General features: G+C 49.4%; 1 protein-coding gene across 2 annotated transcripts in view; it reads left to right on the top strand.

Annotated features, from left to right (window-relative positions):
* Positions 1-25,640, top strand: part of LOC144828316 (uromodulin-like) — a 597,246-nt gene that overhangs the window by 222,797 nt on the left and 348,809 nt on the right. For both annotated transcript variants that reach the window (XM_078686406.1, XM_078686405.1), the window contains exon 2: positions 16,089-16,154. Coding sequence is in view for 1 of the 2 variants with exons in the window: in XM_078686405.1 (XP_078542531.1) it covers positions 16,089-16,154 (66 nt within the window). In the remaining variant the exon portion in view is untranslated. The remainder of the gene's footprint in view (positions 1-16,088; positions 16,155-25,640) is intronic.

The following is a 25,640-nucleotide window of genomic DNA, read 5'->3' as shown; positions in this document are numbered from 1 at the left end:
TTAAAACTACAGTGTATAGATTGATAATTAAGTTTGATTCATCAGTTGCTAAATCTTCAATTCCCCTAAACACAGAGCCAAAGTTACTGCCAGTAAAAAAGATGCATTGGAAAGCGAGGACAAGAAAATCCAGTGAATCCAAGGCTTCGAATGGATGTTGTTGTAGGCTTCATAAGACCAATGACAATTCCCAGACAGGAAGCAAAGACTTAGTTTATGCTGTTGGAAAATATGAAACTAACAGTTTTCTGTTTCTGCTAAAGCCTGATCATGTGCTCTTACTGCTCTGAATGCAGTCCATTGGACTTGGAAGGAGGATGCTGACAGATATTGAAAAAAATACTTCCTTCAACAAATCTGGGAATATCGAAGGAACACAAGATTAGGCCTGGGCGTAGGACTAGGCTACGCTCGCGTAGTTTGCGCAGTTTGCGCAACTACGCGCTACGCGAATTACACGTAGCACAGTGCAAAAACACATAGCAGGCATTTTTTGCTTGCTCACGGTCCTTAACTTCAAGTTGGCGACTGCGAGCGAGCAAAATAACATCCCAGCGAGACTTTTTCCTAGTTTGCGATCAGCAACATCAAGTTGCCGATCGAGAGTGTGGAAAATAAACCTTCCGGCGAGATTCTCAACGCGGGGAGGTCAGGTTTCTCATTGCAAGTGGTCTCGTTTGCTCGCGACCACTCCCGATGAGAAACTACCAGTCCGCATTGAGAAAGCTACCGCTCGGGTACAAATCTACTCGAGCAGCAGAAAACAACCGATTGCACTGTGCAAGATGCGGTTTGCACTGATTGCACAGTGCAGACAAGCATCCGGCACTGTGCAATCAGTGCGAAAAACATTTTGCGCGGTGCACTTTGCAGTTTGCGTAGCTCCACGCAGCGCTACTACGCAAACTACGCTCAGGGTTACACAAGATAGGGCACCCATTGTGAGGAGTTCCACCGAGAAAAAAACTGTTCAAATGTTTGTAGCAAGTGGATAAGGTAGAAGGTACACAGCATTATTGCATTCATTTTTATTAAGTCTTCAAAAAAACCTATTTGTTTGAAGAGTTACTCATTTGACCTTCAAAGTTTCAGGTGGAGTATAAGGAAAGCTGTTCAGTGGATATGGGGCTGCAGTAAAGGGCTTGACAACCTGTTTAGTAGAGAAACCACGGTCTTCTTGGAAAAAATGGGGAAATTAGACTATAGCCTAGGGTTGTACAAGTTGTTCAAGGCCCTGAACCTGATTTATTGGCCTGAGCTCCATGGGAGGGCCTATTATGAGGGAGGAGGTCTTTAACAGCAGGTATAGTCCGAGGCAGAAGGGCTATAAGACTATTTGAACATTCCACCCACGAAGTGTGGAATGTTCTAAATTAAAAAAGGAGAAACATGAAGATAAGCTGTGGAATGTTGGAGCTCCGGTCATACACCTGGCGCTATACGCCCACAGCTATTCCATTGTCTTCAATGGAGCTGTCAACATTCCAATGTTATAATTAAGTATCTGAACTTTCTCCTGCTGAATATCCCTCAGCACTCATGGAGGAGAGGAATAAGATGAAATGCTAAAGGAGAACTGTGGCCCACACTTAGGAGAGGTCTACTATTCCCAACGCCATTGGGCATGGTGATCTGGTAAAAAATTGCGGAATTGGAGCCCCTGACTAGGATGTGAGCAGGTCCATCTGAGGAATTCCTAGTTGGAGAATCAATAACCAAAATGTGTCTGAATGGAGACGAAAGTTCAAAGAGAAGTAAAGCACTCCGTTCAGATCATCTACTAGGGAATTCTCTGTCCTGCAAGAAAAAAATGCCCTGAAAAACAGATTGAATGCTCCACGGAACCGAAGAAGTAAGCTATATTACCTCATCGTCCCTCCCTCGCTTCCAATGCTTACGTAGTCGAGGCAACCCTGCCTCACCAGACACCCATACCACGTGATTTTATCACGCAGGCGGTATAAGTAGCCCCTACCCCCCTCAAACCTCCTGTTTTCTTTTGTCTCACCTGTTGAGACACGCGTACCACGCGCTGGCCGTTTGCGGTGCTGCGGTCTTGTTGCTTCTTTGTTGGATTTCTTCTTGACAAGATTCCTTCGTGGGTGGATCTTCTCCCATGGTTTCTTCTGCCTGCGGGGCCTGACGGTGCCGGCCTGGGCAGTGCTGTGCCTTCCCTCACCGTGTCTGGGGTTTGCGGTGCTCCCTTGGCGGTGGAGTGGGCGGGTCCGGCTGACGGAGTAGCCGGCCCTGTGTGGCCGGGGCTGTCTTTCCGGGTTGGAGGCCGGAAGGGGAAGCGGCGGCAGGGGAATTCTGTTTTGCTTCCTCGGATGGCTGTTTCTGCTCCTCTTTCAAGTAAGGGCCTCGTGTGAGGCCGTTTTTGTCGTTTCTCTTGACTTTTTGATTGGTTTTTCTGTGTTTTTCAGGGGGGTTCCGCTTTTCTCCCTTTTTTGTTGGTTTTTGGCGTTCCCTCCTTGTTTTTGTGCCTGTTGATTGGTCCCTGCTGCTGGTCCACTTCCTATTTATGCTGCTTAGGCTGTGCTTCTGCTTCTGCTTCTGCTTTTTGGATTCATTATGTCGAAGTGTGCTTCCAAGCGCAGGCATGTTTTGTCCTCCTCCTCATCTGACGATGATGAGCCGATCCCTGCTCGTCGGACGAGGTCCAAGGGTCCGGGGGACTCTGCGGCCCTGCTTTCTACTTCTGAGGTCCAGGACATGATTGAGGCGGCGGTGGCTCGCGCTCTGGAGTCCAGGGTTCCTACCTAGCGCAAGTCTTCTCGTCCTGCGGTGGGTCCGGTGGACTCTCCCTATGAGGACTCTTCTTCTTCAGGTGCTGCCATTCCTTCTACCTCTTCCGGGAAGTTTGTGCGTAAGGAGGAGGTTCCTGCGATTCTCCAGCACATTAGGGAGAACTTGGGGTTTTCCCCCTTCTCTGGGCCTGAGGGGTCGGATGACATTCTCCACAGCATGTTAAACCCCCTGTTCTCGCAATGCCATTTCATGGGTGCATCAAGGACTTGATTTCTGGGGAATGGTGCGATCTGGAGCGCTCGTCAGTTCCTCGATTTTTGCAGAAGCTGTACTCCTCGGAGAAGGGGGAGGTTTCTCTTCCTCACTCTGTCAAAGTGGATGCCATGTTGGCCACCCTGATTGGTCGTACGGCGATTAATCCTGAGGATTGTTCTCCGGCTGATGCAACTGATAAAAAGGTGGATGGGGCGCTGAAGAAGGCCTTCTCTGCTGGTAACTTTTCCATGCATGCTGGCATTTATTCTGCTTATGCGGCTCAGTCGTTGGTGTCTGACTTTGGGAAACTGGCCACGGCTATCCAGGATGAGTCGGACTGCTCTGACTTGCTTGTCCACATGGAACAACAGGCCAAGCTCTTGGCTGACGTCTCTTCGGATGTGCTTCGTTCTTCTGCCATGGCTTCTGGTTCCTTAGTTCTGGCTTGGAGGAACCTATGGATGCGGGACTGGAAGGCGGATCCTTCAGAGAAGTCTTCTCTCCTTAAGATCCCCTTTGATGGCAAGATGCTTTTTGATGAGCAGCTGGACAGTATGATCACTAAGGCTTTTAAGGACCGTCAGCATGCTCTGCCTTACAAGGGCAAGGGTTCTGCATCTCGCTCTCGCCGCTTCTGGAATCCGGCTCCTTCCTCGGCCTCTTCTTTCCAGTCTTCACAGCAGTCCTCTAAGGCATTTTCGGACCGTCGCCGTAAGTTCCAGCCCAAGAAGGCGGCTTCCGTGCCTGGTCCCAGGGGTCCATCAGATGCCTTCAAGCGGAATTCCTGAGAATGTAGGCGTGGCCGCATTGAGACTTGTGGGCGGCAGGCTGTTGTTTTTCCTGGAGGCTTGGAATCTGGATGTGACGGATCGCTGGGCATTGAGTGTTATCAGGAGAGGTTATACTATCGACTTTGTTGCGATTCCTCCCGGCTGGGGCACTATCTGTACTCCTGTCCCCAAGTCCCAGGCGAAACGAATGTTACTTCTGGATGGTGTTCGGGATCTTCTGGAGAAGAGGGCGATCGTCCCTGTCCCCCTGGCTCAGCTGGGTCAGGGTTGTTATTCCATTTTGTTTCTGGTCCAGAAGGTGTCAGGGGGATTCCGGACAGTTCTGGACCTCAAGAGGGTGAATGGTTGGGTTTGGACCATTTACTTCAAGATGGTGACCTTGCGGTCCATTATTCCTTTGGTGGGGGTCCGGGACTTCATGACCTCTATCGATCTGCAGGATGCATATCTTCATGTTCCGGTGGCTCGGGGGCATCAGATGTTTTTGCGTTTTGCGATCGTCGACTCTCACTTCCAGTTTGTGGTTTTGCCATTCTGGCTGAATTCCGCTGCGCGGGTCTTCACCAAGCTTCTGGCTCCTTTGGTCACTTTGGTCCACGCCCGGGGGATATTTCTCCATCCTCACCTGGACGATTGGTTGGTCTATGCTCCTTCATTTCGGTTGGCTCTCAGTCACACGGAGGTGGTCCTGGCAGTATTGAGGGGACACAGCTTTCTTATCAATGTGGGGAAATCCTTCCTTGTTCCGTCCCAAGATCGTCTCTTCATTGGGGCTCGGTTTTGGATGGCTTTGGGGGTGGTCACTCTGCCCGAGGCTCGGGTGGTCAAGATTCAGTCACACATCTTGTCTCTTCTGTCCGGTCCAATTCAGGTGGCGGGTCGTTGGCTCCAGGTGCTGGGGGGCATGGCGGCCACGGTCTTTCTGGTTCCATGGGCCAGGTTTCATTTGCACACTCTGATGGCTCATGTTCTTGCGATTTGGTCTCCCCATTGCCTTCCCCTCTCTTCTCCGATTCCGGTGTCCCCTCTGATCAGGTCGGCTCTGGGTTGGTGGTTGGTTCGGGATCATCTAATGAAGGGGGTCTCTCTCTCTCCTCCGGACCCCGTGGTGGTCACCACGGATGCCAGCCTCTTGGGGTGGGGGTCCTGGCTGGGGGTTCATCGGACCAGAGGCTTCTGGTCCCCCTCTCAGGGCAGGAGGTCTTCGAATTAGAGGGAGTTGAAGGCAGTCCGTCTGGCTCTGTTGGCCTTCTCCTGCTTTCTGCAGGGTTCAGTTCTTGTAGTTCAGACGGACAACGTCACTGCCATGGCTTATGTGAACAGACAGGGGGGGACCCAGTCCTCGTCTCTGGCTCTGGTGGCATCTCAGTTGTTCGGTTGGGCGGAGTCTCATCTTGTGGCTCTCTCGGCTGTTCACGTTCGGGGGTGTCCAATTCCCTAGCGGATGCTCTCAGCAGGGCCATCCCGTCCTCTGTGGATTTCTGCCTCCATCAGGAGTTGTTTGTGGATCTGACGGTGCGTTGGGGTGTTCCGGTGGTGGACCTCTTTGCTTGTCCGGGCAATGCCAAGGTGGCCCGGTTTGTGTCCCACAGTCGGGAGAGTTCGGCCTGGGCGGTGGATGCTTTCTCTTGCCCCTGGCCACGCGGGCTTCTATATGCCTTTCCTCCCTTTCCTCTTCTTCTCCGCTTACTTCTTCGGGTCCGTTCCTTGGAGGCTCCAGTGATTCTGGTGGCTCCGGCTTGGCCTCATGCCTCCTGGTTTCCTCTCATGGTGGAGATGAGGTCGGAGGTGGAATGGTTGCTGCCTCTGTCTCCGTCCCCTTTGGTGTTCCCGGTGTTGCAGAGGGATGTTCTGGTCCGGATGCGCTTGGCGGCTTGGAGGTTGAACGCTTAGGTTTGCTGAGTAAGGGTGTGCCGGCTGGCTTGACCTCTGCTCTGCAGGTGGCTAGGTGCCCGTCCACCAACAAGTCTTACCTGCGGCACTGGTGTTCTTTCAGTCGGTGGTGTCGTGGCCGGGGTTTGGACCCTTCTTCCTCTTCCTTGTTTGAGGTGATGCTGTTTCTCTAGGAGGGTTCTGCTTTGGGCTTGAAGGTTTCTTCCCTTTGTTTGCAATGGGCTGTGATTAGGGCATTTCAGAGCTCTTGGGGCAATCTCTCAGATCCTGAAAGGTTGGTTAGTCGCCTTTTTAAGGTTTTAGGTCATGTTCTTTCTGCCCCTCTGTGGCATTTTCCCACCTGGGATTTGTCTCTGGTCCTGGATGCTCTAATGTCCCCTCCCTTTGAGCCCTTGCCTTCTGTGGGTCTGCGCCATTTGTCCTTCAAGACTTTCTTTTTGGTGGCCATTTCCTCTGCTCGCCGCGTGGGTGAGCAGGGCGCTCTCTCTTCCAAGCATCCTTTTTGGAGGATTTTTGAGGACAGGATTGTTTTGAGGCCTCTCCTTTCCTTTCGTCCTAAGGTGGATTCTCAGTTCACCCGGGATCAGGAGTTGATTCTTCCTTCCTTTTTTGATTCTCCTGTGTCGGAGTCTGAGGTGCGGCTTCACTCTTTGGATGTTCGGCGGGCTCTCCTGGTCTATTTGGAACGGGTTGCTCCATTCCGTTTGTCTGATTCACTTTTTGTTAATTTTGGGCCTGTGAATCGGGGTTTGCATCCTTCTACTCCTTACTTGAGTCGTTGGGTTCGGTCTCTGATTTCTTTGGCATACGAGGTGGCGGGGCGCCTTTCTCCTTTGGGGGTTCAGGGTCGTTCCACTCGGTCCATGGTGGCATCCTGTGCGGAAGTCCAAGGGACTTCCATTTCGGAGATTTGTCAGGCTGCCACCTGGGCTTCGCCGTTGACCTTTGCCTCTCATTACCGGATTGGCCAGGAGGTTGACCGTGCTGATGTTTTAGGGTACAGGGTTCTTTCCACTATGATTCCTGAATAGTGTTTTTTTCCTGCTGTCTGTGTTTTTTAATAAACTTGTTTTTTGCACACCTTATTTGGTTGTCCTGTTTGGCTTTGTTCTTCTCGACTACATAAGGAATGGAAGCGAGGGAGGGACGATGAGGTAATGTCTCAATTACTTACCGGTAATTGCATTACTCTGAGTCTTACTCCCTCGCTTCCATTACTTACATCCCTCCCTCCCTCCCTGGTAGTCTGGGCCAACCAATTGGTATGGTTTCGGTCTCTGTGGTATTACAGGAGGTTTGAGCGGGGTGGGGGCTACTTATATCCCCCGCGTGATAAAATCATGTGGTATGGGTGTCTGTTGAGGCAAGGTTGCCTCAACTACATAAGTAATGGAAGCGAGGGAGTAGGACTCAGAGTAATGCAATTACCGGTAAGTAATTGAGACATTTGGTAGGGTTGACATTGCTTTTTCCCTTGTCTGTTTACATATAAGCCAGTCAGGTGATTGTCTGAACAAACTAATACAGCTTGGCATGCCAAGAGAGGAGCGAATGCTATAAGAGCCTGAAACACTTCAACAACCCTCTGCAGCTGGATGAAGGATTTGCTTCCAACTTTAACCACTGACCTTGAAATTCAGAGAAGTACAGGGTGGCTCCTTCGCATCTGCATGATGTCTGTGGCTAAATATTCAGAGGATGAGGGCCCAGAGAGTCCTCTTTAAGCAGGCTTGAGTCCACCAACCACCATGGCCATTCCCTTCGGAGGTTCTGAGATACTGAAATCAGAAATTCCAGGTCATGAATACAGGATCCCCAATGAGACAATAGATGGTGTTTTGAAGTGGAGACAAGAACAGAGGACTTCGGCTCTTGCGGGTGATAGGAATTGCTGATTCTTTAGACACTCTTTTGCTGGAGCCCACTTCTTGGTGAACAGTTAACGCAGCAGATTTAAGGGTGGTTATCCCTTCCGATGGAAGAAAGTCCATCTCTAGATCTGTGCATCACTGTGTTCCAATGAATACTCAACTCTGAGCTGGAATCAGCTGTGATTTCATCCTAGTTAGTAGGAATCCAAGGTTTTGCACAGTCTGGCATAATGTGGATGTATCTTTTATATACTTAAAAATAGATAGAACAAGAACACAGTCATGGATGGAATGCTTGAAAATATCTCAACCACTGTTGGTTGTTTGGGCCAAATTTAGGCCATTATTTATGTCCACCATGTCACTCTAGACCGAGACCTGCCATATGCAAATCAATCTTGGTCCTGCTCCAATATGAACAGTCCAGACTAATCATCCAGGCTACATCTCCTCCAGACGGAGACCAGAGAAACCCCACAGCCTACTTAGATCCCCTCAGTGAGTTACCGCTTGAATCTGGGATTGATTGTGTTTCCTGCTGGAGGGGCCTCACCTGGGAGTGGGAATGGTCATCACATCTGGAGCAGGGCCAGTAATGTTTTGCATAAGTTGGGCTTCTCTCTGGAGTGGCACAGTAAGTAATAACTGGTGGCTTGGAATACTATCCAGAGAGAATGCCAGTAGTTTCAGCTATATACATGCATTCCTCCCATTAGCTTTGTTATTTTGGATGCAACACACTGAGAGGCCACGGGTATATCCAGACGTAGCTCCCTTGCTCACTTTGCCACAGAACCCAAGCTATATCTCACTGACGAAGCCTGACAAGGCTAAAACTGGTCTGGGTTGCTGGTGCTTTCTTCCGGAGGGGGCATAAGATAGCGTTGCGGGATGAACTATCCCCAGGAGGATCAGGGTCAGTACTGTTCTGCATAAGGTGGGTATGTGTCTAGAGTGGGAGAAAAATGATAGGTTGGAAACTTCCCCAGTGTGATTGACAGTGCTTTAACCTATTTGCAAGGATTTGAGCCTAGATTGATTGGGCTGTTAATGAACGCCGCATGAAGATTTCAAGATGGCTACTTGGGCTGTTCAAGAGGGCTGCTTGGGCTTTTCAAGACGACTGCTTGTTTTTGGGGCTCCTGCGCACAATACTAGTTGCCTGCCCATCTCTCTACTCTGGGTAGTGAAAATTGACAAGGGCATGTAGAACTGGGCTGTCCACAACATGATGTCTGCAGTACATTCATGTTGTAGGAAACATTGAAGAACTTGAACAGCAGACAGCAGAAGCTAAGGCCATAATGGATGAAACAGTTTTGCTTTTTAAAAAACTGCTATTTTGAAACTACAGCAAAGCTGAATATAAAGACTGATGATGAGGGACAGTTGACAGGGTAAAGAAAGCCTATGGACTTTCCCCAACAATGTAGAGGTGAAAGAGTGATGGCGGCACTGCGCTCTGAGGAGGTGAGGGAGAAAATACTGCAGGAAGTGACCTGGGGGAGGTCAGTGTACCCGAACCTGAATCAGGACACCCTGGTAAGGAAAACATAACACTCATTCCAGAGAAAGAAGAGTTAGTGGGCTGAGGGTTTGTGGCATCATTTGGTTTCCCTATTAGGTTTACAGTGGAATATTGTGTCCGAGGTCTGTCCCTGGATATGGAATGCCCTCAGAAGAAGAATGAGTGATTCAGTGAGAGCTGCAGGGGGAGCGCCAACATCTTCCCAGCTGCTCCCTGTATCCAGTCCCTGAGGTAGCTGCTTCCGGGTTATGTTATGTAGTGTTACATCAGTTATTTATATTGCCTACCTATTCAGTAGTTCTGAACACACGAAACACAGCAACTCTGTTGCTGAAAAGGTCAGTAATGATTTGTAGAAGGTGAACTTCTCTCCAGAGTGGCACAGAGAGTAAAAAATGATGGCTTAGAATACTATCCAGAGAGAATGCCAGTGGATTGGACTATTTGCATGCATTCCTTCCATTACCTTTGGTGTTTTTGATGCAACGCACGAGAGGCCATGGGTATACCCAGACGTTGGTCTCTTGCTCACTTTGACATTGGATCTATGCTATACCTCACTGGTGTAGCATGACTAGGCCGAAACCGGTCTGGGTTGCTTGTTCTTTCATCAGATGACATTGTGGGATTAACTATTCCCCAGGAGGATCAGGGTCAGTACTGGTTTGCATAAGGTGGGCTTGTGTCTAGAGTGGGAGAAAACAATAGGTTGGAATCCTCCCTAGTGTGATTGCCAGTGCTGTAAACTATTCATAAGCATACCTTAAATCACCTTTGGTGTGTTTGATATGATGCCGTAAGTGACAAAGTGTATGCCCAGACAGGGGTCCGTTACTTGCTGTGTCACCTCACCCTTGCTTCATTTCTCTGATGAGACATAAAACGCCATGATCTTTCTGCTGCTGTGCTCTCTTCTGTAGGGGACCTTACCTGGCACAGTTTCACTCTTCCCATGAGGAGCAGGTTCAGTACTGATTTGCATACAGCAGGTGTCTGTTTAGGGTGACACTGGGGGTGTAAATTGATAGGCTGGAATGGTTCCAGATAAACATGCAGAGCCAGTGTTAGACCTGTCAGCCCTAGGGTGGTCTTTCCCTATTTTTTTCGCCCTTGCCTCATTTTTCCCACCTTCTTTTTCTTTGGCCCTTAGGTTGCCGGGCACCTTTCCATGGCCAATCCATGTTAAGGTGCAGGTGCTCTCTACTTCAAACATGGCTGCCACTGGCCCCTGCTACTGCAGCGTGGTCTTTTTCTAGTACCACCCTAGTTGCCAGGAGCTGGCTGTGACCCCAAACATTGTTGCAAAGCCAGCCTGCCATCGCCTGCCCATAGATAGAGTGGGGAAGCTCCTGGAACCTTCCAGAGGAAAGGCGGAGCCTATTTTTGCCGCCTTAGAGAGTGGTCACCTGACCTGGGCATATATAAGGAAGGGAGGGAAACTTTTTTAGTCAGTTGGGGCATCACTGACCTGGGGGACCCACGCAGGAGATTTAGGCGGTAGGGCCTAGTCAGGGACCTATGCCACTGGGAGTGACAGTGCTTAGGTGCTGCCTTCCAAGTAGAGTGAGGAACCCTGAACCAGCCCACTGATCTGGCCCGGCGGGAGGGGAACCCAGGGACCACCTGAAGTGACCTGCTGACAAGCCTTCAACTCACCCCCCCTCAAGCAACCAAGATTCTGCTGTGACAGAAGTGCGCCAGAGACACCCCGCACCAGGAAGAAACTTCACCACCCGCAGGACTGCTGGAGGATCGTCCAGGTATTGGGCCCCGGCGCTGTCCTGCACCAGCTACCTGCCTGTCCTACCTTGCCTGAATTGCTGACTGAACTGCCTGAGATTCCAGCGCTGTAGAACTGCCCCCGAGTACTGCCCCTGTCCGGGCCTCTGCCTCCTGCTGACTGCTGCAGCGCTACTGCGATCGCAGCGCTAGCCCTTACCCCTGCTTAAGTCACCACAGTCGACTGCACTGACTCGAGCGCTCCCCCGCTTTGACTCTGAGGGAGCGCTGTGACCCCCACGAACTGCGGTGCCCTACAAGCGCTGTCTTTCGCCCCGGGCGCCGGGCTGCTCCCTGCGCCTGAAGCGCTGTGTGGCCGAGGCTGTTGCTGCCGAAGCGCCGCTTGTTCCCCCGAGGCTGCCCCCTGTGAAGCGCTGTGAGGAAGAGGAGCGCTGGCCAGCAACTCACCGCCGCAGCCCTCGCCGAACTGTCTGGCTCCGCTGTGGCCGCTGCTGTTGGGCCCGTGAACGCGTGCGGAGGCCTCGGCTGACGTCGGTATTCCCCCGGCGGCCCTCAGGGCCAGGAGAGGGCCGCTGCTGCATTCCCTCAGGCCGTGGTAGGCCTCAAAGCCGGCAACCAGCAGCACGTGACGGGGGCGTCAGTGGAAATCCCACCCCCGCCACGCACCCATTGGCTCCCAGCGCCGCGCCCCTCAAGCCGCGCTGCTATTGGCGGCTGCGGGCGCACCCTTGCTCCTCATTGGTCCCCGGGGCTCTGTAAGGCAGAGAGGGGCCCGGGACCTGCGTGAGAAGCCCCAGACCAGCCGAGAAAATTACGGAGGGGGCCTGGATAAGCAGGAGCCCCCCCTCTGTCCAGCTGCCTCCTCGGGGCCGTCCCTTCCGTCAACGAGGGCCCCGGGGAGCCCTACTGTGCCCCAAAGCCGCCCCCCGCAGTGCCGGAAACACACCGGAGGGCCCAGAGAAGAGCGAGGGCCCTCCGCTATTCCTGAGAGACGCCGCAGGGCCCTGAAGGGCCGAAGAAGAGAGGTAAACCCCCGGGGAGGAGGGCGGGAGGCCGGAGAAGGCCCCGTGTTTGCCCGTCCCCTGGGGAAAGTGTCACCGGGCCGTTGGCCCTAATTGGCCCCTGCAAGCGCTCGGGACTGGGCTAAGACATTGGTTAACCCCCGCCTGGGGTCCAGGTTCCTGCCAGTTAACGCAGGCCCTGAGGCCTGGTTTATTGTTGCTGAAGGAAGGGCTATTGCTGGATACCAGGTTACTAGTGCACTGTTTATTATAGCCTTATTGAATTGCTCATGTTGCTAGTGCACTGTTGAATACTGCCTTAATGAACTGCTTCTGTGACTGTAGGCACTGTGTGATATTGCTTAACTGAAATCTTTTACCCAGGCGGGAGGCAAGGTGTAAACTTACCTGGTGCCTTGGTCTCTTTGCATAAGGAAATGGTTATTCTTCCATAGGAAAACGTTGGTTAATTACCTACCAGAAAATGATGAAATATTCCATGCTGGTTTAATGAAATGCTGGGGTTTGTTACACTGAAATGCTTATTAGGAGGTAATGAAAAGCTAAGCCTTTATTGAGATGTGCTGCGTTGGTGAATTGCTCCCTTTACTCTACCCCAAGAAAATGTGTCGATGAAATGCTTTTACGAGAATATTGAACCCTTTGCTTCCCCTCCATGAAATATGCCAACAAGTTATTGCTACTGTGAACATTGATTGCCTTGGTTTCAAGTCTATATAAAATCAATTGTTTTAAATCAAAAACCTCACTGGTGTGGACTGTCATTGCGTGCATTTAATGTCTCAGTGGGTGTGTGCTGTGTAGTCACTTAACACCTGAGCTTTCGGGTGCCTACCTGCTCGTGCAAGGCTACCCCCGGGGAACTGGTGACCCCAGTTCTTACAGCCAGCTACAGCTCCAACTCACTGAAATGCTTATGATGGTGCATGGGACCACTAGCTCAATATCTCATACTCACCTGGGCCCATAAACATTTGTCCTTTGAACTAGTAGTCCTGCTTCTATTTACAGCCTATCAGTACTTTAAGTCCTTTTAGGACTTATACCTGTAAACCATGACTTACCAATCCTTTGTCACCTATGCTATACGTCCTAGGGATTGAAAAGGTGTTGGCATAACAGGTAGCATTTAAGTATTTACATTTCCTGTAATTACCACAGACTCTGGAGAAGTTTTAAACACGTTGTCTATGAATAATTCTATGAGTCAGGGGCCACAACAGAGTGACCAGAAATGTTAAGAATATGATTAATAGGACATAGAATTTGCAAGAATTCACAGTAACACCTTTAGACATTGGTACCTGGGAAGGGTGGAAAAGGGAAATAGTATAAGGACATACCACATGGAGTATATTTACCTAGAATGGTGTGAAGACCAACTCTGGCAACGGGTGCAAAGATAGGGCTCCCGAATAATCAGGTGCCAACAGGACAGGTGCAGAACAGGACAGGTGACCTCAGCTAAGTGCAACGCCAGCGTTACACCCCTTTCTCTATGCCAAATTAGTTACCCCGATTGGGTAATCGATAATCCTCCTCCAGCAACACCTTGATTCTTCTGACAGAGTGCTCCGCCAGCACCTCTGCTCTCGATCACCTATGGCATGCGTTGGTTCAGTGACAAGTCGGACAATTTTCTCAAACTAAGCCTACCTTAGTTATACTATTCCAGGGCAATGTACCACCCCTAAATTTTACAAATCTATATGTTCCCCCTTCAGTGATTGGTCAGAAAGATGAGGGGAGGTCATCACACCATACTAAGATGAGGTAATTTTTCAATGAATTATATTGATCAAGTTCCCGCCCATAATTTACTTTCTCACGATTTTATTCTACCCAGCAATATTATTTCATTTTAATAAACAAAGTTTTGAATCTTCTTCCTTTCCCAGGTTTATAGGTTGTGGTTCCCAGGCGCGTTGCTGGAAAGACAGTTCACTGGCATCAGTTCAATGCCATGGCTTGAGGTCTCTCAAAGTTCTTGGCGCCTGCGCAATGCTAATTCAATATGGCGATTCAAGTCACCCTTGGGTCCAAATACAAGCTATTAATAAAGTCAAAGAGAGACACTTTAGAATACACAAATAAATGAATGCACTGTAGATCACTTATCTCTACTCGAACCCCATTACTTTATTTATACTTTATTTATACTATAGCATTATTAGTTAAGCAAAACACACAAGTTTTAGTTTTGAGCATGGCATAAGCATTAGAATGTGAAATTTTAAGCAGCCATTTCTGACACTAGTGCGCAGAAGCAAGAAGTTCCCACCAAAAGCACAGATACGTCACGCCACGTAGATGTGACAGATGCATGCGGAGAAGAGTTCCTGAGTTTTCGGCGGCCAGTTTTAGGACACTCGGGTTACTGTTAGTAAAAGCACGTAGGCAAGCTTCCTCATCTTACTAGAAATGTTGTGTAATGCAGAAATTAGTTTAAAAAAATGTTGATTAATTAATTATATGTTATTTTGAGAGGACTGAGTCCAAGAAAGTTTCTGTACATATGAAACCTTGCTCCTTCACTTACAGCAAAGGCACCGGAACAAGGTTTCTTATATTAACATAATAATGTACACTTTAAACTATCATCGTTTTTATGTGTAAGAGAATGATGAATTTCCTTGTGATGGAACAGGCCTTTTAGCAGACATGTTTACTAGTGAAGAGATGTGAACTAGAGGTCAGAGTTGTGGACGTTTCCAGTGGGGAACCAAGATGTGACCCTGGCCTCATCTCAACAGGCTGAGGTTCTGAGCAAATGATTTTGCATCCTTGTGAATGAATCAAAAGCTTTAAATGTTTGGGTTTCACGTAAAATATCTGACTCTTGTGTAAAGACCTCTAGTTGCCTTGGTTCAGGTTTGAGCTATAAAACCAATAATTAAACAGCTCGCTTTGAAGACGTGGGTGGGGGAAACGGGGGGGGCTGTTGGTGGCCCCCAGGCCTTAATTGAAATCACTTGCCTTGCCCTGTCAATGGAAGGTGCGGAATGCTGGTTCAACATAGGTTCCTTTACTGTCTGTAATCATATGAAAATACCCTGCTCATTGGAATTATGCAGCATTGATGGACCAAATGATGTGCCAGGATTGACTAAATTATGCGGCATGAGAAGACAAATTATGCTGCCTAATATTCGTACCGCTTTGTTGGCCATAAGTTGGCAGGGTATGCTCAGACGTGAGTCCCTTGCTCACTTTGCCACTGGATTCAAGCAAGCCGGGCTGAAGATGGCTGTAATGCCAGAAACCGGTCCTCGGAAGCTTGAATCCGGGCCAGGAAAGGCTTGGCTTGGCAGTTCGGGCTGGACTGTTCCCATGAGGCACAGGGTCAGACTGATTTGCATATGGCCATGTCTGAACTGGGGTGGCAGAGTGGGCTAAAGAACGGTGATGGATCTGTTGACTGGGTGTGAGTGTTTGATTGGTTCAGATGCTCCGTCCATTACCACCCCCTCTCGTACCGCCTAATAATGCAGCATAATTTGTTCTACTACTACATCATTATTTTTTTTCTTTTTACATTTTAGCACAGTCTGAAAAAAGATTTCACTCCATTAGCACCAGTTTTATATCTAAATATAGCAATAGGAACAGCAAGGTGACCCTTGAACCTTTGCCAAGTGCCTTCTGCTGCACAGCAGCATTTTGCTTTGCTTTTAGTAACGTTTGATAAATGTAAGCTAGAAACATTGTTTTCCTTATGGTAAGTAGGATGGAGGTGCGTGCCCAGAGGCATGAGTCATGAATAGAGTCAAGTGTAAAAACAGACATCTGGGGAGAGGATGTGGCCTAACAGCTAGAGCGATCAACCTCGAAACACAGGACCTGGGTTCGAGTCTCGTCAGGGACCCTCAACATCCTGTCATTCTGTGCAAATCACTTAATTCCCCCGTGCCTAACAAAATGAGTGTGTTCTTGTGCAATGCCACTGGTTCTCGTGTAAAGAGCTCTGATACCTTCGAGTCGAGTTCACACTATACAAAACTGCAAAAATAATAAAGCATCTTAGGACATTCAAGACTGAAAACTTTATTGACATTTTCCTTAGAGGTGCCTGTCACAAGGGTGGGGACATCCTCTTCGTAGCTGGTATGAGGGGGTTATGCATTTGTGTACCTTTGGACGGTTACTATTTATAGCAGCAATCCTGAAGTTACAAGTAGAGGTAGTGTTGAGGCCTGTCTGCCCTCTCCTCACTGACACTGTGTGTGTGTGCTTTTAACAGGAAGCGGCTCTACAACACCGATCACAGAAACTTCGGTCCCACCGATCATCACACAGCTTGTAACAGGTACACTTTGTGTCTCGATTTCTGCTGAATGATTTCTTTGTAATAAAGTAACCTGATGTCTGCCCTAGTACTATCATTGAGGGCTTAATGTTCAAAACACAACTTCTTGTACAGAACACTGTTTTAGGACTTTAAAGGAACACTGGGTCCTTTTTTAAATGTTTCACTCTGATATTTCTTTCTAAACAATCTTTGGGTGTTGAAGTAGCATTAATTTTCAAACCACTTTGTGTTCTGGGATTTGTAGTTTCAGATTTAGCATTCCATATGTATATTTACAATTCTCAGCATGCACAGTACTTCCAGCTTACAAGAGTGGCTAAAAGTGTCACAGACAGCATGGGTAATTCAAGATCGCTGCTTGGGCTGTTCAGGTTGGCAGCTTGCGCTGTTCAAGAAGGCTGCTTGGGCTGTTCAAGATGGCTGCATAAAGTGCTCAAGATGGCTGCTTGGGCTGTTCAAGATGGCTGCTTGGGCTGTTCAAGATGGCTGCATAAAGTGTTCAAGATGGCTGCTTGAGCTCTTCAATATGGCTGCATGAAGTGTTCAAGATGGCTGCTTGGGCTCTTCAAGATGGCCCCATGAAGTGTTCAAGATGGTTGCCAGGGCCGGACTGGCCGTTGCGGGCACCGGGCAATCCCCCGGTGCGCCGCACGGGTGGGGGGCCGGTTTTGGCCCCTGGGGGCCGTTATTGTTACAGGGCTGTTTTTGCAGCATAGCTGCGAAATCAGCCCTGTAACAAAATCGGCCGAAAACCGACCCTGACAAACAGCTCGGCAGCATCCCCAAACTCGCGGAGGGGGGAGGAGGGGCCGGCCGGGCACTTTGCCAGGGCCGGTTTTGGTTCCCAGTCCGGCCCTGATGGTTGCTTGGGCTGTTCGAGATGGCTGCATAAAGTGTTCAAGATGGCTGCTTGGGTTGTTCAAGATGGCTCCATGAGGGGGAGGAGCTACGCACGCATCCGAGATGGCTGCCTGAGCACAGGGCTCCCGAGTCCCTCGATGCCCTCCGCATATATCCTGAAAGATATCCTGACTTTGACCACGGGTTCTTGAAGATGAACCTCAGCTGACACCTAAGCTGTTTCCAAAATTTCATTTGGACTTCGGGAACCGCAGATACACCCATCTGAGTTTTGGAGGCCCGCCCCACGGCGACACCGGGAACTGGCACACCAAGACGCCGGGGAGTAATCGAACAACAGCGGCCTGAGGGGCTACCCGTGTTGCCCTGAGTTGACTTTCGGTTTCGTTGCTGGGCCTCTGCCTCCTCTGATTGCGTAATTGCCTCGCGCCCCCATCGGGGTCCAGCCTAGCTCTGCTTACTGACTATATGCCAACTGTTCTGAGGGTTAGGGTGTTGGGCTGAGCTGTTGCTTTTGCCCTTTCTGCCCACCTTCGTTATTTGCAGTGGTCTGGTGGTGAGCGGCCATTTTCACCAGGTCTTGCGGGCCCCTTGGGGGCTCACCATTCAACATGACCACCAGGCCTGACAACGAGAAGCGGAAGACTAAAACGCCTCTACGCGGGGCACCGATTCAAACCAACGTCATGGATCGCTATACCCAACCTAAGGGGTCCCCCGGTGGCGCCAGTCGAGCTTTTGAGGGCCCCACTGACGATCTGACTGCGTTGACCGAATTGACTTTGCAGGATGTCATGGGCGCCATTGCCAACATGCAGGCTTCCATTGGTCAGCAATATGAGGCTCTCGCTCTCAAAATAGACACTGTAGCAGTTCATGTTACTTTGATCAGAGCTGATTTGTCGAAGACCAATGAAAGGGTCAAGTCTCTGGACCTGAAGACTTCTAGCCTCACGACCGATGTCTCTGATCTGCAGACGGAAGTTGGACGCTTGCTCTCCTCCAACGATCTCATGGTCTATCGACTGAAGGATTTTGAAAATAGGGCCCGGCGCAACAACACACGCCTTATTGGGGTCCCTGAAACCTCTGGTGCCTCGGCTACTGATCTTCTCGTGGAAGACATCGTCTTGAATCACCTGGCCCCCACAGGCCTGAGTAAATTCTTTGCCATGGAGCGTGCCCATCGAGTGCCGGGCGGAAAGCCGAAGTCGGGCGCCACACCGAGACCTATCATCGCCAGGATCTTCAATTTTCGGGACAGAGACACTATGCTACAGGCCTCGAGAGTAAGTGGCCCCGTAAAATTCGAGAACACGACGGTGAGTTTCTACCCGGACTTCACGCAGCTTGTTCAGAGACAAAGGATGGGGTTTCAGGGAGTGAAGCGAAGGCTGAGAGACTTGGGCCTGAAATATGCAATGCTATTTCCAACCAGGCTGCGTGTCGAATACGAAGACCGGACTTTCTTCTTTGATCGTCCTGATGGAGTTAGTGACTGGCTGGATACCCTCCCCAAACAGACTGATTCAACCGGGCATCCGGGTGGAGCCGAGGGCGGCGTTTCGGAACAAGAGTGACATTATGATTCCTGATTTCTGAACATTCACGTATTATTCGGCTGGGTTCGATATTTCTTCTATTACTGTGTCCTATTGCTATATACCCGAGGGCGGGGGCAGTGGGACTCTTTCCTCCTCAGGGGTTTCTTTTCGTAGACTAGTTTAATGATAGGGCGACAGGCACACTGCAAGTTGGGGTGGCTTTTGAGTCTAACGCAGGGGTGCAGGGTGGGGGGCGTTGTAACGGGTTCTCATGGGGGGTGGTGGGAGGTTCTTGGGTGTTTGTGGGTTTCTTTCAAGGCAACGTATCGTATTTCTTCTTGATTAGGTCATTGTGTTCGTTGTGGGATGGATTCTGCACTTCTTTCTGGGATGGGGGTTAGTGGGTAGAAACTGATGTGTTGGAATGTCAATGGGTTGGGGGATAGGATAAAACGGGGTGTGGTGTTGCAGCTATTGCAGCGCCTCTCCCCTGATATTGTGTTGTTGCAGGAAACGCATCTGGTTGGGAACACGTGCCATGCCATGAATCGGCGAGGGTATCGTCTGGTGGCACACTCTGGCTTCACCTCTGGTTCTCAGGGTGTGGGTATCCTCGTCAGGTCCTCCCTCCCCTTGGCAATTTATGATGTGATTCTTGATGATAGGGGGCGCTATGCTGCTCTCACTGGTAGATGAGAGGGGCGGACGGTCTCATTTGTCACTGTCTATATCCCGCCAGGGCAGACTGTATGATGTTGGGGATAAGGCGGGTAAATTGATTGCGTGGCTGGACAAGAAAGAAAGGGCGAGTCGTGTAGTTCCTGTGATTGAGAACCTGGACGGAGTGTGCGTGACTGACCCGGCTGCAATTGTTGAATGCTTTGCGGAGCACTTCCGAATTGTGTATACTCCGGTCTCTGACAGGCCGGAGGCTGACTCTCATTTGTTGCTTCACGATATTACTTTGCCCTGCCTGTCTGCGGCTGACAGAGACCTGATGGACGCGGTGCTGTCGGCTGATGAGGTGGCTACCGCCATTCGTTCAGTCCGCTCTGGCAAGGCCATGAGTCCTAATGGTCTGCCCATTGAACTGTATAAATTGTGTCCAGATAAACTGGCTCCATATCTTCGTGATATGTTTCTAGAGTCCCGCGACTCTGGCTCCCTCCCACGTGACCAGCGTCTTGCTACTATCGTAGTTATTCACAAGGAAGGGAAGCCACGGGATCGCTGTTCATCTTATAGGCCAATCTCGCTTCTAAACGCTGAACCGAAAATTCTGGCTAAGTTATTAGCTAACCGCCTGACGAACGTTATCAGCGACCTGGTCCATCCGGATCAATCCGGTTTTATCCCGCACCGTAACACGGCGCTCAACCTGCGGCGCTTGCACGGTGTTCTCGCGAGGGCGGCGTCTTTTCATGAGCCGGCCATCTTGGCTTCCTTGGATGCTTCGATGGCCTTTGATACTCTTGAGTGGCCTTATCTCTGGGCCGCTCTTGTGAAATTCAGATTCGGCCCCGGGTTCATCGGCTGGGTGAAACTTTTGTATGCGGAGCCACTGGCGCAGGTGGTTGTGAATGGTCGGGTCTCAGCGTCTTTTGTCCTTGGGAGGGGCACGCGACAGGGCTGCCCGTTGTCACCACTGCTTTTCGCGCTCGCCCTTGAGCCGCTGGCTGCCTGGTTGCGCTGGGAGCCCTCGCTTAAGGGAATCCAGTTGTCCCCGGACTTTGAGGATCGCGTCTTGCTCTACGCGGATGATATTTCATTGTACCTTACGTCCCCTCGAAAATCTCTGAATGTTTTGTTCGATGTGCTTACTTTGTTTGGGAAAAATTCGGGCCTTGTGATCAACTGGGCTAAATCCTGTGTCTACGTGCTCTCGGGCGGTCCACCTCCCTTGCCTCGCAGATGCCCCATTCGGGTCTCTCCGACGGGCTTTAAGTACTTGGGGATTTTTATATCTTTAGACCCTGTGACTCGCTACGAACATAATCTGCTCCCTTCCCTTCAAAGATTGAGACTTGACGTTGTGTGCTGGCGCGGGTTGCCGCTATCACCGCTCGGGCGCGCGGCCCTTTTTAAAATGATGGCCCTGCCGAGGTTTTTGTACGCGCTTTAGAATACGTTCGATATTATTCCGGCGAGCTACTTTAGAGAGGTTGAGAGCCTGCAGAGACGGTTAATCTGGGATGGACGTTCGCGTATTGCCCTCGCTAAACTCACTCTTCCCTGGTATGATGGGGGTATAGCACTGCCGGATATTAGGCGTTACTATTGGACCTCGCAGCTGAGTGCGATCAATCATGCGACGTATCCTCCTGCTCCTAACCCGGCGTTTGAGATGGATAAATATTTGCTACCGGGCGGGGACTACAGGAGGGCGCTCTACTCCAAGGCGGCGGGCAAGGATTTATCTGGACCTACCAAGATTGCTGTACGCGTGTGGCATGCTGCGAATGCGCCTGTGGGATGGGAAGATCGATTGACTCGTGCGACCCCCTTGTATGCTTCTGAAAGGTTGGGATGTCTCTATAAAACGAAAGGGTTTGAAAAATGGGATATGATTGGTATTAGCTGCGTGGGCGATCTTTGGGTCAAGGGCAAAATCAAGACCTTTGCGGCACTAAAGACAGAATATGAATTGAGTGACAGGGAATTCTTCCGATATGCACAGATTCACCATGCCTTGAGTTCGGTTCTCCCTGCTGGTACTGTCATCCCCGAGTCCTCCCCCCTTGAAGATAGGGTCCTTGACGGCCACGTCCCCGACAGTACCATTTCCCTGATATATAAGAAGTTGATCAACACCCGGGTGGATCTGCTGGTGCGTCTTAGGGAGGTCTGGACCGGCGATGGTTTGGAGCGGGACGACGAGGATTGGCAGGCTGCATTATCCTCACCTAAGGAAGTCGCGATTCCTGCCCGTCTCCGTCTCGTTATTCCTCAGACGGGTTATGTAAGCGTGGTCGTGGGATGCTTGGAACTTTCCTCCATATACTTTGGGAGTGCCCGGAGGTGGTGCAGTTCTGGAATAATGTGCATGCAGTCATGGGTAGGGTCACGGGGGTGGTGCTGCAGCCCGAGGCCAGACGATGCCTGTTGAATGTGTGGGAGCCGAATGATTATAGTGTGGCCCAGATGCAATGGGCGACCTTTGGGAATATGATTGCCAAAAGGGATGTAGCGCCGTTGTGGGGTTCCCAGCGACCGCCCACGGTATCGGTGTGGAAGGAGAATATGGACTGGTGTATGTTCAGAGAGAAGACTGTGTATGTGGTGCGGGGCAAACCTAGAAAATGGAATAGTATCTGGAGCCAATGGAACGCATACCGTGGAAATATATGTGCGCCTCCTTTCGTGGAAAACCCCGAAGTCCCTCTGTCCCCCTGATCCGGCATTCCATATATTGTGTGCTTTCTGTTATCCTTCATTTGTTTCCCCGCTGGCACCCTCCCCACAATATGTGCTATTGATCTGTTGTATAATATTGTGCCTAGGTGTCCTCCTATGTGAACACATGTCCATGTACACTGTTTCCTTTTCTTGCCTTGTACGTTGTTTTTCATCTTTCAATAAAAATTAAAAAAAATTAAAAAAAGATGGCTCCATGAAGAGTTCAAGATGGCTGCTTGGGCTGTTCAAGATGGCTGCATAAAGTGTTCAAGATGGCTGCTTGAGGTCTTCAAGATGGCTGCATGAAGTGTTCAAGATGGCTGCTTGGGCTCTTCAAGATGCCTCCATGAAGTGTTCAAGGTGGCTGCTTGGGCTCTTCAAGATGGCTGCATAAAGTGTTCAAGATGGCTGCTTGCGTTCTTCAAGATGGCTGCATGAGCTCTTCAAGATGGCTGCATAAAGTGTTCAAGATGGCTGCTTGGGCTCTTCAAGATGGCTCCATGAAGTGTTCAAGATGGCTGCTTGGGCTCTTCAAGATGGCTCCATGAAGTGTTCAAGATGGCTGCTTGGGCTCTTCAAGATGGCTCCATGAAGTGTTCACGATGGCTGCTTGGGCTGGAAAAAAAGCACAACAAGATGAAGGGCAGAGTGCTAAAACTTTTCATCCACTTACACTCAGTCACACATCTGGGTTTAATCCATCATTCTTTTGCTCACTTCCCCAACCCAGTTTGGACCCAACCATATGCAAATCAGTCTTGATCCTGTTCCTCATTGGAACAGTGCAGCCGACACTGCCAGGCCAGGTCCTCCCTGGAACAGAAACAAGCATCATGAGACCGGTTTTGGGGCATTACTCCACATCAGCCAGCATAGCTTGAATCCATTGGTACAGCGAGCAAGGGACCCATGTCTGGGTGTACCCTTGACCATTTAGGGTGAACATAGCAAACACAACAAGATGATGGACCGAGTGCTAAAACCTTACAACCACTCACCCCCAGTCACAGATCTGGGTTTAATCCATCAGTTTTTTGCTCACTATGCCACTCTAGTTTGGACCCAACCATATGCAAATCAGTCTAGACTGAGTGGGCTGTTCAAGAAAGGCTGCATGAACTGTTAAAGGTGGCGGGTTGGGCTGTTCTAGATGGCTGCTTGTTCTTGTTGGTCCTCCACCCAGTTCAAGCTGCCTGCCCATCTTTCCACTCCGGCTACTGAAAATCCACCAGGGCATGTAGAAGTTGGCTGTCCATAACATGGTGCCCGCAGGGCATTAGTGTTGTAGGAAACCTGAACAGCAGACAACAGAAGCTAAGGCCATAATGGAAAAAACGGTTTCCTTTAAAAACTGCTACTTTGAAACTGCCTCAAAGCTGATTATAAAAATGGACCCACCCATAGATTTGTGGGGGATCCATCTGCGATTCTGCAGGATTCGTCAATGACTGTAAATTATCATGTGTTGTGTGACCTAAAGGGCGCACAGACTGACTGTGAGGGACAGTATACGGGGTAAAGAAAGCCTATAGACTTCCCCAAAAATGTAGGGGTGGAAGATTGATGGTGGCACTCCACTCTGAGGAGGTGAGGGAGAAAATACATACTGCAGGAAGTGACCTGGAGGAGGTCAGTGTTCCCAAATCTGAATCAGGACACCCTGGTAAGGAAAACAAAACACTAATTTCAGTGAAAAGGGAGTTAGTGGGCTGAGGGTTTGTGGCATCAATAGATTTCCCTATTAAGTTTACAGTGCAATATTGTGCCCAAGGTCTGTCCCTAGACATGGGTTGCCATCAGAAGAAGAATGAGTGATCCAGTGAGGGCTGCAGGAGGTGCTCCAGCGAATATATGACGTTACAAGGCAAATAATTACAACGCATGCTTTTACAACGCGGTTTTTACATCGCAACTACCATTACATCGCATGATTTTACAACGCATTCCATTACAATGCATTTTTAAAAACTATCATTACAACTCATTCCATTACCACGCATACCATTACAACGCATACCATTACAAAGCATAATACTATTAAGGCAACAGTAGGATAAGTGCTGGATACTGTAGGGGTAAAAATACTATTCCCACTCCAGTGCGTGTAACAGTAGGGTAAGTGTTGGATAGTGTGGGGGTAAAAATTACTTTTACCACTCCAGTGAGTGCAACAGTAGGGAAAGTGTTGGATAGTGTAGGGGTAAAATTTACTATTCCCATCTACCCCAAAACCCATACCCACCATAAAACTAAAAAATCTCTATTACCTACCTTATAATGCATTGTAATGGCATGTGTTGTAATGGTATGTGTTGTAGTGATATGTGTTGTAATGGCATACATTGTAATGGCATGAGTTGTAAAGGCAGTTGCGTTGTAACAGTTGCGTTGTAAAAGCAGTGCGATGTAATGACTGAGTTGTAATGAATGTTTCCTGCTCCAACATCTTCCCAGCTGCTTCTTATATCCTTTCCCTGAAGCAGCTGCTTCCTGGTTTTGTTATGTCATGTTATGTTACGTTACATTAGAGTTGTTTATATTGCCTACCTACCCTGAAGTTCAGAACACACAAAACACAGCTGCTCTGTTGCTGAACATGTTGGCTTTCACCATCATCCTAAAACGAAGGAGAGAGTGCTCAGATTGTACAGAAAGAGTTGGAGATTTTCATCCTTTGACTTCCGCCACTGAGAAGGCGCATTCATGAAGGGAAGAGGCTCTGAGTTTTCCAACCTCCTGAATCTAAGAGGAATGGAATCCAGAAACCCTTGGAGAATGGCCTTATGTACAACAACCATTGATTTGAGGAATATTTTACTACGGATGGGAGGACAAATGAGTGGTATTAAGAGGAGTGGAAGACTATGTCTTCTTTCCACCTTACAAAGAAGCGTGGCGTCTGTGTCTTGAATAAGCTGAAGGAGATTCAAAACATTTTTGGAGGAGTTAAATGAATCGCTTTGAGATAATCAAAGTGAGATTAAACAAATGCATTCATTACAGAGGGGTAAATATTCCTATCAACAAAAAGAAGGATGTGCTGTAGAGTTTACAACTGGAAATAACAGGAACCGGCTCCCTTGACTACCTGTGCATCAAGCACCAACCTAGAGTCAAGCAGGCGTCCCAAGGTCCGAAGTACCGGGGATGAAGAGGGACAAGAATAGTGAGCGGCCAAGCAAGAATCTCAGGTGAAAAAGTCCAGCTAGACAGATCAATAGTTACACTTTTTAAGGGTTTATTTCCATACAATTCTCTGACATCCACCAACACACCAAGGCTAAGCTATGTGCCATAATGGAGAAGAGGGAGGACCCTCAAGACTGCCCAAAGATCACCTGGGTCTCTTCAGCATAGAGGTCAAAGAGCACACCCATCTGGTTCAGAAGGAGCAAGGGGAGAAAATTGGACCCTGCTGGACACCACAATCAAGAGCTTATGGCTAATAATTAAAAGTTGAGAGCAATCAAGAGCTTCTGGCTAAGAATTAAAAGGTGGTAGCTTGACAATTTATTACAAAGACAAAGACATCAGCTATCTGAGTACTCTCCCAGACATTACCACATTGCTGAATCTGGTAGGCAGAGTAGTATGGTCAATAGCAGGCTGCTAAGACATCTACTGAAACCAGGGCCTTGATTTCAATTTTGTCCACCAGCCTTTGCGGATCGCCGATGAGTGA

The sequence above is a fragment of the Lissotriton helveticus genome, chromosome 4_1 (genome assembly GCF_964261635.1).
Source record: "Lissotriton helveticus chromosome 4_1, aLisHel1.1, whole genome shotgun sequence".
Taxonomy (NCBI): domain Eukaryota; kingdom Metazoa; phylum Chordata; class Amphibia; order Caudata; family Salamandridae; genus Lissotriton; species Lissotriton helveticus.
This window is presented reverse-complemented; position numbering and strand designations above follow the sequence as displayed.